The 12288-nt window shown below is 32.8% G+C and overlaps 1 protein-coding gene and 1 long non-coding RNA gene across 3 annotated transcripts; one reads left to right on the top strand and one right to left on the bottom strand.

Annotated features, from left to right (window-relative positions):
* Nucleotides 1-2340: 2340 nt before the first annotated feature.
* LOC145961640 (SNAPIN protein homolog) lies at nucleotides 2341-6204 on the top strand. Of its 2 annotated transcripts, none has more exons than XM_083082068.1 (4): nucleotides 2341-2493; nucleotides 2620-2806; nucleotides 3177-3497; nucleotides 3808-6204. In XM_083082068.1, exons 2-3 carry the CDS (start codon nucleotides 2655-2657, stop codon nucleotides 3487-3489), a joined length of 465 nt encoding a protein of 154 aa, XP_082938194.1. In that variant the 5' UTR covers nucleotides 2341-2493; nucleotides 2620-2654; the 3' UTR covers nucleotides 3490-3497; nucleotides 3808-6204. The 2 variants fall into 2 exon arrangements, with proteins under 2 accessions (XP_082938194.1, XP_082938193.1); XM_083082067.1 differs by having other exon boundaries at nucleotides 2342-2493; nucleotides 2569-2806.
* Nucleotides 6009-11757, bottom strand: LOC145961641 (uncharacterized). Its single transcript, XR_014435668.1, has 3 exons — nucleotides 11512-11757; nucleotides 6391-6426; nucleotides 6009-6121 (listed from the first exon to the last, which is right to left on the bottom strand). It is a non-coding gene; the product is annotated as an uncharacterized LOC145961641 (long non-coding RNA).
* Between the last annotated feature and the right edge of the window lie 531 nt (nucleotides 11758-12288).

Raw genomic sequence — 12288 nt, 5'->3', positions numbered from 1 at the left:
CTCGAAAAATAAGCAAGATAGAGAAAAATGTTTTAGACAAAAGTTGTATGGTTTCGAGGGGGCCATAAGATGGTATTATTGGTTTGACCTTGAAGAGTCATTTGAAGGTCATGTGAAGGTCACTTCAATTTTTTTAAATAGAACATCCTATATATTTTTGTACATTCTTGTAGCTCATCTCGAGAGCTTTCCAAAACACTATAATTAAGTACATTTTCGTTAAGTACTTTTTGAGTTATGAGGCTTGAAATAATTTCTTAATTTTACATAAACCGTAAAATATCTTGTAAAATATTCATTTTTCGATTACCTTACCTTAATAGTTTTATGTACAAAATAATGAGAGGAATCAATTGGTGTAAAGAAAACACATAGTTGTTTCGAAGAAAAAATATGTAATTTGCAATTAACAATTCCATATTTTTTCTTAAAAACAACTATGTGTTTTCTTTACACCAATTGATTCCTCTCATTATTTTGTACATAAAAGTATTAAGGTAAGATAATCGAAAAATGAATATTTTACGGTTTATGTAAAATTAAGAAATTATTTCAAGCATCATAACTCAAAAAGTACTTAACGGAAAGGTACTTAATTATAGTGTTTTGGAAAGCTCTCGAAATAAGCTACAAGAATGTACAAAAATATATAGGGTATTCCATTTAAAAAAATTGAAGTGACCTTCACGTGACCTTCAAATGACTCTTCAAGGTCAAACCAATGATACCATCTTATGGCCCCCTCGAAACCATACAACTTTTGTCTAAAACATTTTTCTCTATCTTGCTTATTTTTCGAGTTATTTGGCTGCCTAAGTTAAAATGGGTCACCCTGTATATTATAATCTGTTTTAGACAAGCAAATTAACAGAATTAGAAGAAAATTTCAGATGTATGCAGCAATATATTTCAAATATTGAAAGCAAGATACAAATGCGCTTTTTCGAAATCAAAAGTCAACAGAATTACTTTCAAAATTTTGTCAAATATCTACAATAACCGTTTAAGTAAACCGTAAAAGTAACAATTGTGACGCGAATACATATTATATATCTTTGTTACAAATAGTTTTTTATAATGTTTATATTTTTCGATTTATTATTTATGCTTATGTGCGTTAATAATATATAATTAAATGCACGTGCATTTACAAGGATTCATTTTAGCCTGCAATTTACTGATGTTTTTATTTCCTTATTAACATGAAGTAAAGCAAAGTGTAAATTATATTCATAATAATAATATATAAATAATTATAATTAAAGTATGTTATATTATAATTAAATATATAATTAAATGAAGTGTAAATTATGTTCGTAATTATAATATATAAATAATTATAATTAAATTATGTTATATTATATGAATAATTTTAATTATATTAAATGAAAAAGTATCTGCAATATATTTAACATTATATTACTAATGTACTAAAAATGTATTATCTAATTTAAATTGTATTCTGATTTATTTTTTAAATTGTATTTGATTTGTTCTATATTTGTAACTTTATATGTTAATATTTATTAATTATATTATCTTGAATTAAATTTTTATTATAGGTATAATATAGATATAATAATGCATATTAATATTTAAATAACATCTAAAATTAAAAATTTATAAAACATATTACAATTCTTTAATATTTATATATATATATATATATAATAACAACTTTATATATATATATATATATATATATATATATATATATATATTTGTGTATATATATATATATATATATATATATATATATTTGTATATATATATATATATATATATATATATATATATATATTTATATATTTATATATATATATATATATTTGTATATTATATATATATATATATATATATATATATATTTATATGATAAATTGTTATTATAAATTTAATATGTATTATTAATATTTTAAATATATATTATTAATTGTTTGAAACTCATGATCTTTCATAATCTTTGATTTTTAATAAATCACATGGCACAATCAAGAGACACGGTAGTGTCTTTGCTAAGTCCCAGCGTAAGCAAAAAAATGCACTCCGTGTTCAAGAGACACGGTAGTGTCTTTGCTAAGTCCCAGCGTAAGCAAAAAAATGCACTCCGTGTATTATTACGCGAGTCGGATTGAGAGTATAACTCGATATTTTTATTTCTCATATAACCGCTCAACGGATCGAGTTCTTAGTAGAATTAATCGATAGCTTGGGTTTAAATTAAATAATAAAAGTGTTTTTATTTTTGCGCTACGTGCTCTGTAAACGGAGATATCATGATGCAAAGTCTGAAATGTGAAAATTTCGATTAAGAAACGTCGTCATGGTCATCGTCAACTCCTCTTAACGTAACAAAGAATATACAGAAATACGTTTCCAACGTCTGCCACAAGAATGCGCTAGCAGTGATTCACGCGACGCAGCGTTAGTAGCGCTCTGTGGCGTTAACGGTGCTTATAAATATGTTGTAAAAGGTTAAGTGTGTCACTTCAGGTAATTATATAAAATAATAATATACATATAACATTTATATATTTAGATTAGATTGTATCTATATTATTATTTCAGATTATATATATATATATATATATATATATATATATATATATATATATCAAGAGACACGGTAGTGTCTACTTCACTACAGCTATAACATGGACGTGGACACAGCGAGTGACAATACATCTATCGACGACAAGATAGATGACTTTTGCGAAAATCCGACGCGGGATGCATTAACGGAAGGTCTTATGAGTCTCTTGAAACCTACGGTGGATCAACTGGACGAGAGAATTCGCGCCACAAGGTGACGTCAAGTTTTCTGTTCAGCGCGCATGCAATAATAGTAACATTTATTTTTCGCGTTTCTTCTTGCAAATTTACGTATATTTATTATTCTTATATTTCTTTCACAGTACGTACTATTTATTGCAAAATATATGTTTATTCATCGAATTGTAACGATAAAAAATTGCGATTTACTTACACAAGCAACATATATATCTTATTGTTACCTATTTTACAAGAATTCTTGAGCATTTTGAAAATCATTTTCAATTTTCATATATAATTATTGGAATGTTATAAAAAATTGTGCTTCTATCATGTACTACAAGTTGCGTACAAAAGTTGCGAAGAGTATTATTTTTTATGCATAACTATTCTCTTTGTTATAGGATATGTCAAATAGAGCTGAAGCAGCGGATTGAATCCTTAACAGAGGAACTTCAGAGAATTAACGACGCACTACAATATCCGCTAGAGACAGATTCTTATGTAAAGAAACTTATTAATGTTAAGCACAAAATTACTATTGTTAGCAACATCTTACAAACCACTCAAGAGCGATTAAACAAAATTCATCAAGCTATCGAAAAGAGCACTGCTAAGAGAAAAACACTTTTAGATAATAGTTCTGTGTATAGTAGTACTACTGTTGAGTCGGATAAGGAAGAGCCAGCCAAAGTGGAAGCTGAGAAACAACAATAATTTTAAATGTAACTAATTAATTTACGTATATTTATTATTCTTATATTTCTTTCACAGTACGTACTATTTATTGCAAAATATATGTTTATTCATCGAATTGTAACGATAAAAAATTGCGATTTACTTACACAAGCAACATATATATCTTATTGTTACCTATTTTACAAGAATTCTTGAGCATTTTGAAAATCATTTTCAATTTTCATATATAATTATTGGAATGTTATAAAAAATTGTGCTTCTATCATGTACTACAAGTTGCGTACAAAAGTTGCGAAGAGTATTATTTTTTATGCATAACTATTCTCTTTGTTATAGGATATGTCAAATAGAGCTGAAGCAGCGGATTGTTATTACTTAACATTGATTACTTTGCAAGTTTTATAAAAGAAATTTCTTACAACTTTCACCGTAAATTATGGAAACTCCAGTAGTTAATTTATCAGATGAAGAACTCAAGACAGTTTATGATCCTTCTGAGGATTCGTATCTTTTAATAGATGCTTTGGAAGAAGATTTAGACATTCTGCATGCGATGAAACCTGTGATTTGTTTAGAAATAGGTAGTGGTTCTGGTATAGTCATCACAGCTCTAGCAATGGCATTGAAAAAATATAATGCTCATTTTATTGCAATTGATATAATCATTATAACATAGAATATTGAAATTCAAAATTTCAAAATTAAAAATAATTTATGCTTTGCGAAAGAAAATTAAAAATGAAAAGTAGTTTATGCAAAAGCATAGAAAGAAAAAATCATTATAACATAGAATATTGAAATTCAAAATTTCAAAATTAAAAATAATTTATGCTTTGCGAAAGAAAATTAAAAATGAAAAGTAGTTTATGCAAAAGCATAGAAAGAAAAAATCATCATAACATAGAATATTGAAATTCAAAATTTCAAAATTAAAAATAATTTATGCTTTGCGAAAGAAAATTAAAAATGAAAAGTAGTTTATGCAAAAGCATAGAAAGAAAAAATAAATACTCTATGCTATGATGATATTACATACACACACGCACACGCATGTACACATACACAAACATATTTTTATATCATCATAACGTAGAATATTTAAATTTTCAAAATTAAAAATAGCTTATGCTTTGCAAAAGGAAATGAAAAATAAAAAGTAGTTTGTGCAAAGCATAGAAAGAAAAAACAAAAAGACACATTTATAAAAAATATTCTATGTATGATGATACACACACGCACACACGCACACACATCATCATAACATAGAATTTTTAAATTTCAAAATTAAAAGTAGCTTATGCTTTGCAAAAGAAAATTAAAAATAAAAAGTAGTTTATGCAAAGCATAGAAAGAAAAAACGAAAAAACACATTTATAAAAAAAAATATTCTATGTATGATGATGTACACACACACACACATATACACACGCACACACACACACAAACATATTTTTATATCATCATAACATAGAGTATTGAAATTCAAAATTTCAAAATTAAAAATAACTTATGCTTTGCGAAAGAAAATTAAAAATGAAAAAAATGAAAAGTAGTTTATGCAAAAGCATAGAAAGAAAAAATACTCTATGCTATGATGATATACATACACACACGCACACGCATGCACACACATACAAACATCTTTTTATATCATCATAACATAGAATATTTAAATTTTCAAAATTAAAAATAGCTTATGCTTTGCAAAAGGAAATGAAAAATAAAAAGTAGTTTATGCAAAGCATAGAAAGAAAAAACAAAAAGACACATTTATAAAAAATATTCTATGTATGATGATACACACACACACACACACACGCACACACACGCACACGCATACACATTTAAATATTAATAAAAATTAAAAATATTATTTCTATAACGGGCTGAGGTTCTTGGATTGGAACTTCGGTCTCGGGCTCGTCCTCTCGACCGTCCCGCTCTAGCCCATCGTGCACGCGGTTGTTCTACAATAAAAGAAATATTTTAATGTTATTTTATTTGAATATAATATTTAAAGAAGAACTGCACGGATTAACTATATTGAAAGTTAATAAATCTAATTTTAATATATGTACATTCAGATTCATGAATTTAACATTACGCAAAATACTTTTAGCCTTTTAAAATATAAAAATAATTATTTGTGAATTAAAAATTTCTTTTGTAAAATATAATTTATACGACACAAAAATTCATGAAAATAAAAATTTTAATTCTATAGAAGGCTAAAAATACTTTGGGCAATGTTAAATTCATAAATCTGAAAATGTAATAGATTTATTAACTTTTAACATAGCTGATTCATTTAGCTGATTCCTTTATAATTAACGTGCCAATTATATAATTCAAAATTATTTACCTCTTACTTGCCCCGCTGTCGTTATCGGTGACGACGGCGGCGGTGGCAGCGGTGACGACGCTGACGGCGATGGCAGCGGTGACGACGTTGACGGCGGCAGTGGCGGTGGTAGTGATGCCATCGTTGGTGGCGGCGATTCTTTTTGTGTTTCCATTAATTTTTGTGTTTCCATTAATTTTTGTATTTTTTTTTTTAAGTATTATATTTTCTTTTAAAGCCGCTTCAGCCTCAACACGTAAAAAGGACGACAATTCAATTTCTGGCTCCATTTCTTCCATATTGTAGGTTCTGAAAGAATGGAAACATATAAAATATATATTATAAAATATGTTTAGAAATGATAGTAGAAATGATAGATAATAAATGATTAATCTTCATTTTAATCTTTTATTGTAATGCATATATGTATTGTGTGTGCAACACAAATATGAATTACAATAAAAAATAAGTAATTACAATAAGTGAATTACAATAAAAATAGTAAAATAAATTTTTATTCCCTTGTTATCTATCATTTCTTTCGCATATGTATTAATAATATAATGTGTTACACTTACTTTTTAGGATTTTCTTCATTTTCCTTTTCGTTAGATCTGAAAATAGAAATGTATAAAATATATTGTACAATATAAAATATTTTTATATTATGTATTACAATAAAAGATTAGATTAGATATCTTTATTCGTCCCCTTGGGGATTGAAGGCGCTTTTCCGAGGAGCGTACCCGAACCTCTTACAACCTTTTCACAGAATAAATACAGAATCATGCAAATCCAACTAAACCAAAAGAAAATACAAAAATAAAAATATAAGATAAAAACAAAAATAAAATGAATACAATATAATACAAAATATCAAGGTGTAAATAGAGATAAAGAAATATGGAAAAAATAAAAATAAACTAAAATAAAACTAAAAATACACCGTAAATCGTACAGCGGAAACCTAACGCCTATGCTGTACTTCACCGCGCAGGGAAGACAACGCTTATCCGACAACCGCTCGCTTTGCTTACTACTAACTTATTACTATCCTCGGCTTATGTCTGCCTTACATTCTAACTTACAAACTACCCTATCTAACCTATCTAAGAGAGAGAGATCTATCCCTAACTTTCGACTTCCGGTCCCACATACTCCACATATTCTCCTTCATTCCACACACTCCCCTCCATTCACCATACCCTCTCCTTCCACCTCTCCTCCCTGCTCCCCCTTTTCCATCTCTCTTTCACTCTCTATCCTCCTCATCCACCATTCCCCATCCCCTTCCTGACCCAAAATCTCTTCCATTCTTTCCCACCAATTCCCCTCTTTTCCTTCTCCTCTACATTCTCCCAGTACATGTTCCCATGTCTCCTCACCCCCCCCCACATCGCCTACACTTCCTCCTTTCTTCTGTTTCCCAGTATCTCGCTCCTCTCATCTCATTATTCAGCCTAAATCTTATCACCCTCCTCCATCTACTCTCCCCCCATCCCTTTTCCAAATATGCCGGTATTCCCTCCTCTTTCACCTCCCCATACCATCTATTGTACCTTGAATCTCTAATCCTTTCCCATCTTTCCTCCTTTTGCATCTCTCTATCCCTCTGCTCCCATCCATCATATACCTCTTCTCCCCTTCCTCTTTTCTCCTCCATCTCTTTCACTCCTTTTCCCCTGTCCTCAAAAAATTTTCTCCTCTCCTCTTCCCACCCTGTAATTTCCCCTCCCTCTCTTATCTTCCTCTTCACTTCCTCAAAGCATCTCCTCGCTAAGCCTCCACCTCTCCCTTCTTCCAGCTTCTTTTCAAATCCTACTGCCCTTTTCCCCGTCCCTATCCTAAACTTCTCCTTCCCCGTTTCCTCCCTTACCATATACCCCGGTGTGCACCAGTCTACCCCTAACGTCCACCTAATCCATCTTTCCTGCATTGCCTCCACCTCTTTCCATTCCCTCCACCCCCATATTTCTGCACCAAACTCCATTACCGTTCCTACCAACCTTTCACTCAGCCAAATTCTTCTTTTCCAATCTCCCGTAAACCTCCTTTTACCTATCCCCCACACCTGTCTTATCACTGCCCCTGCCTTCCTTACCCTGTCTTTCACATGCGCCTCCTGTCCTCCGTTCCTTTGCATCTTATATCCTAAATATGTGAATTCCTTCACCTCCTCTATTTCTTTCCCCTTCCATCTCCACTTTGCCGTCTTCCTCCTCCCTCCTCCTTTTCTAAACCTCATAACTTTCGTTTTCCCCACATTTACCTCTAACCTTTTCCTATCCATATACCCCTCTAATTTCCCTAACATGTGTGCCATCCCCTCTTCATTTTCTGACAACAGCACCATGTCATCCGCATATGCCAAGCAATAAATTTTTTCCTCTCCTAATTTCACCCCTCCCCATCCGCCCCTTCTCAACACCTCCTCCACATCCGCTAAAACTAGGTTGAATAAATACGGACTCATTGGACATCCCTGCCTCACTCCTCTTGCTGTCCAAAAATTCTCTCCTAGTTTCTCTCCTACCCTCACTCTACTCCTTGTCTCCCTATATACCTCTTCTATCCTAATCCTTAATCCTTCCCTAACCCCTCTTCCCCTCATTGCATCCACCAACACTTCCCTGTCCACTGAGTCAAACGCCGCCTTTAGATCCACAAACGTCGCCACCACCATTCCACCTTTCCGCTTTAGCTGCCTATTCACCAGAAAATTTAAAACATAAATATTGTCTATTACTCCCATCCCCTTCCTGAAACCTGTCTGATTCTGAGGTACCATGTCTTTTTCCTCCATCTCCTCCTTCAACCTCTCCGTTAACACCCCCACATATATTTTGTATAGCGTTGGCATCAACGTTACCCCTCTATAGTCCTCTACCTTCTCTCCTGCCCCCTTTTTCACTAAAGGAACAATTATTCCATCCTTCCACTGCTCCGGCCACCCTTCTCCCCTCCAAACCCTGTTACAGAAGCCCCAGATCCATTCATCTATCCTTTCGCCCCCACACTTCCATACCTCATTTGGCACCCCGTCCGCCCCCGCCGCCTTCCCCTTTTTCAACTTCTCCACAACATACCTTATCTCTCTTCTCCTCAGATCCTCTTCTCCATCCTCTGCCCTTCCTCCCTTCCCTCCTCTTAACACCCTACTTTCTACCCCTCCTAACAACTTCATAAAGTACTCTCTCCATTCTTTCCCTTCTATCTCCTCATTTACCCCTTTTCTCCTTTTCCTCTCCTTATTAACTATCCCCCATACCTCCCCTTCCGTCCCTACCTTCTGCGCCTCTTTCATCCATCTCTCGTTTTCCTCCTCTCTTTTCCTTTTACATAGCAACTTGTATTCTGCTCTTTCCTTCCTATACCTTTCCCCCTCCCCCCCCCCCTTTTCCTCCACTCTCTTAATGTTCTCCTCACTTCTCTCCTTTTACCCTCACATTCTTCATCCCACCATCCTACCCTTTTCCTCCTCCCACTTTCTCTTTCCCCCTCCTTCAATTTCTCTCCTATCTTCCCTATTTTCATTTCCAGCTCTTCATCAACTCCCTTATCTCTCATTAATTCCCAGTCTATCTCCTCTCTTATTTTTTCCCCTCCTCCTGTTGTCCATCTCCCCCCCCTTCTTTCTTTACTTTCCCACCCTCTCCCCTTTGCCCTTTCTCCTTTTCCTTCTAAAAATACTACCACTGGATGATGATCCGACTCCACGCTATCCCCTACTTCCATCCTGACCACCCTTTTCCTTACCTTTTCCTCCCCTACCACATAATCAATCACTGATTCTCTTCTTCCCCCGATATATGTAAATTCCCCCTCTTCGTCCCCTTCCACCATTCCGTTCAGTATTCCCCATCCCCTTTTTTCTAGTCCCCCTATCAATTTCCTTCCTTCTTCATTAACCTTTCCATCTTTTGATTTTCTTACTCTTCCTTCCTCCTCGCCCTCCTCTACACATCCTCCCAACTTCCCCGTCCTCGCGTTAAAGTCACCCCCTATTATTGTCCATTTGCTTTCCTCCTGCTCCTCTAGCCATCCCTCCAACGCTTCTAGTTTTTCCTTCATATCTCCCTTCACATACACTCCTACTATCCTCCATCTTTCTTCGCCCACCCATACTTCTACTGCCAACACCCCTTCCTCTTTTTCCTCTACTTCAATAACCGAGACTACTCCCCCCTCCTCTTTTACTCCAATAATTATCCCCCCCATCGGTCTTCCTTTTTTACTCTTTTTCTTCGCTAATTGTCTCTCCCACCTATAACCCTTTGGTAACATCCGCTTTACCCTGTCCCAGCCTTTCCCATCAACCCAAGTTTCCACCATTACTACAATCTCCCATCTCTTAATTTCTTTCCAAAACCTTTCCTCCTTATTCTTTACCCCCGCTACATTCCAGAAGCCTACTTTCCACCCCTCTCTTCCTCTATCCCCTTTCTTCCCTCCCTCTCCTTTTCTTTCGCCCTCACTTCTATCCTTTTCCCTCTCTTTCCTCTTCGTTTTTCTTCCCCCTTCATCTCTATTCTCCCCCACATAATCTATTCTAACATCTTCAGCTCCCCATTCACTACCTCTCCTTTCCCCTTATCCATTTCTTCTCCCCTTAATTCCCCCTTCCAGTTCCTAAGTCTCCCCTCCTCTTCATCCCATCTCCACCAACACTCATTGATTCTGATTTTTCCGTACCCTGTCCATACCTTATTGCCTTTTTTCCTTTCTTCCTCCGCTATTTCCCCAATTCTCCATTTCATCCTCCTCTCAGCCCACGTTAGATCGTCATCTATTCTGATCTTTTTCCCCTTTAGCTCCTTCTTTTTCTCCATCACCTGTCTCTTCTGCTCCCTGCTTCCTAGCCTTACCACCACCATTTCCCCTTCCCCCCCCTCTTTCCCCCTAATCCTCCTAATCCACTCAATCTTTACCTCCGCCCCTATGGCCTCAAACACTTTCTTCACCCTCACTTCTATTATGTATTACAATAAAAGATTAAAATAAAAATTAATTCTTTGTCATCTATTTTTATTATATATTTCTATATTTTTATTATATATATGTATTACAATATGTATTACAATAAAGTGTTAAAATAAAAGTTAACCAAGTACTGTATGTGCAATACATATGCATTATAATAAAAGATTAAGATAATAAAATATTAAAATAGATTATAAAACATTTTTATAATGAAATAATAGATTGTTATCTATCATTTCTATAAAAAATTTTATAATATTTTATTATTTTATATATTTTATTATTTTAATCCTTATTGTAATGCATATGAGTTGCACACACAATACTTGGTTAACCTTTATTTTAATCTTTTATTGTAATACATATATATGTGTTATACGCAGAAGTACATATAGTTACGTATCGCAACAACTAATGGTTAGTTTTAATTTTAATCGTCTATTTTAATTTTTTATTATAATGCATTTGTATTGCGCATGCAACATATAGTAATATATATGTATTATAACAATCATTAGTTATTGCGATGAGTAATTATATGTATTTGTATGTATAATACATATATGAATTATAATAAGACATTTAAATAAAAGTTAAACAGTATCATGCGTGAAACATATATAATAGAAGATTATAATAAAAGATTGAAATAAAATATATAAAATAATAAATTATATTATAAAATATCTTTATAGATATTATTAATAATCATTGCTTACCTTTTGTGAGTTTCATTATCATTAATTGTTGCTGGTTCTTTTTCGTTTCTGGAACTGTAAATGTATAATATAAGTTATAAAATATTTGTATAAAAATGATAGAAAACCCTTTCGATCAGTCCCATATAAAAGAATGTTGTAATGTATCAACAATAATTTCGTGAAGACTGCTTCATATTCTGCATTATTTATGAACTGTGAAAAAATATTTAGGTAAGTTGCCAACACTACCGTGTCTCTTGATAATTTGTCTTTATTATCCTTACTATTAAAAATAGAATTAAATAACTCACTTTTTCTCCGTTCCATTTATATATTCAATGATAAATTAGATAAGCAAAGCAACGATTATTCATTAATGGATTTATAAGTATTAATTGTGAATAATAAATGTAGATTTCTAATGACATATTGATTTGTAATTATCCGTTATTTTTGCAATAAGAATAGCAAAGAAGTTTGAAGGATCTGAATATCTATATAGATAGCAAAGAGGACCATCGAATTTTAATGAAATATGACGGGGGTGGTGGCGGGTTCTTTGCTCATTTATTTAAAGATGTTTAACATATAGTACAAAAAAGAGTGATATCCCTAAAAAAATTACCCTTTTAAAAAAAAGGTAAAAAAAGGTGCTAAGTCCGCGTAAAAAACAGTATACAGGGTGATTCTGAACAGACGTTTGTCTTTAAAAAGATAAATTGTCGAGTCTATTCTAAAACGATTTTCCCTTTACCAAAATTGTCTACGAGGCTTAGTTTTTAAATTATTAAATAA

This window comes from Camponotus vicinus, unplaced genomic scaffold (genome assembly GCF_025532165.1).
Source record: "Camponotus vicinus isolate PSW18456_S1 unplaced genomic scaffold, iyCamVici1.0 SCAF_11, whole genome shotgun sequence".
NCBI classification, from domain to species: Eukaryota; Metazoa; Arthropoda; class Insecta; order Hymenoptera; family Formicidae; genus Camponotus; species Camponotus vicinus.
Note: the sequence above shows the minus strand (reverse complement) of the source record. Positions and strands in the feature narration are given on the sequence as shown.

Excerpts from the sequence above, each read along its gene's own strand:
- LOC145961640 (XM_083082068.1), top strand. The coding sequence starts at position 2,655 with ATGGACGTGGACACAGCGAGTGACAATACATCTATCGACGACAAGATA. Across the intron at positions 2,807-3,176 it reads GAGAGAATTCGCGCCACAAG|GATATGTCAAATAGAGCTGA; the intron begins GTGACGTCAAGT and ends TCTTTGTTATAG.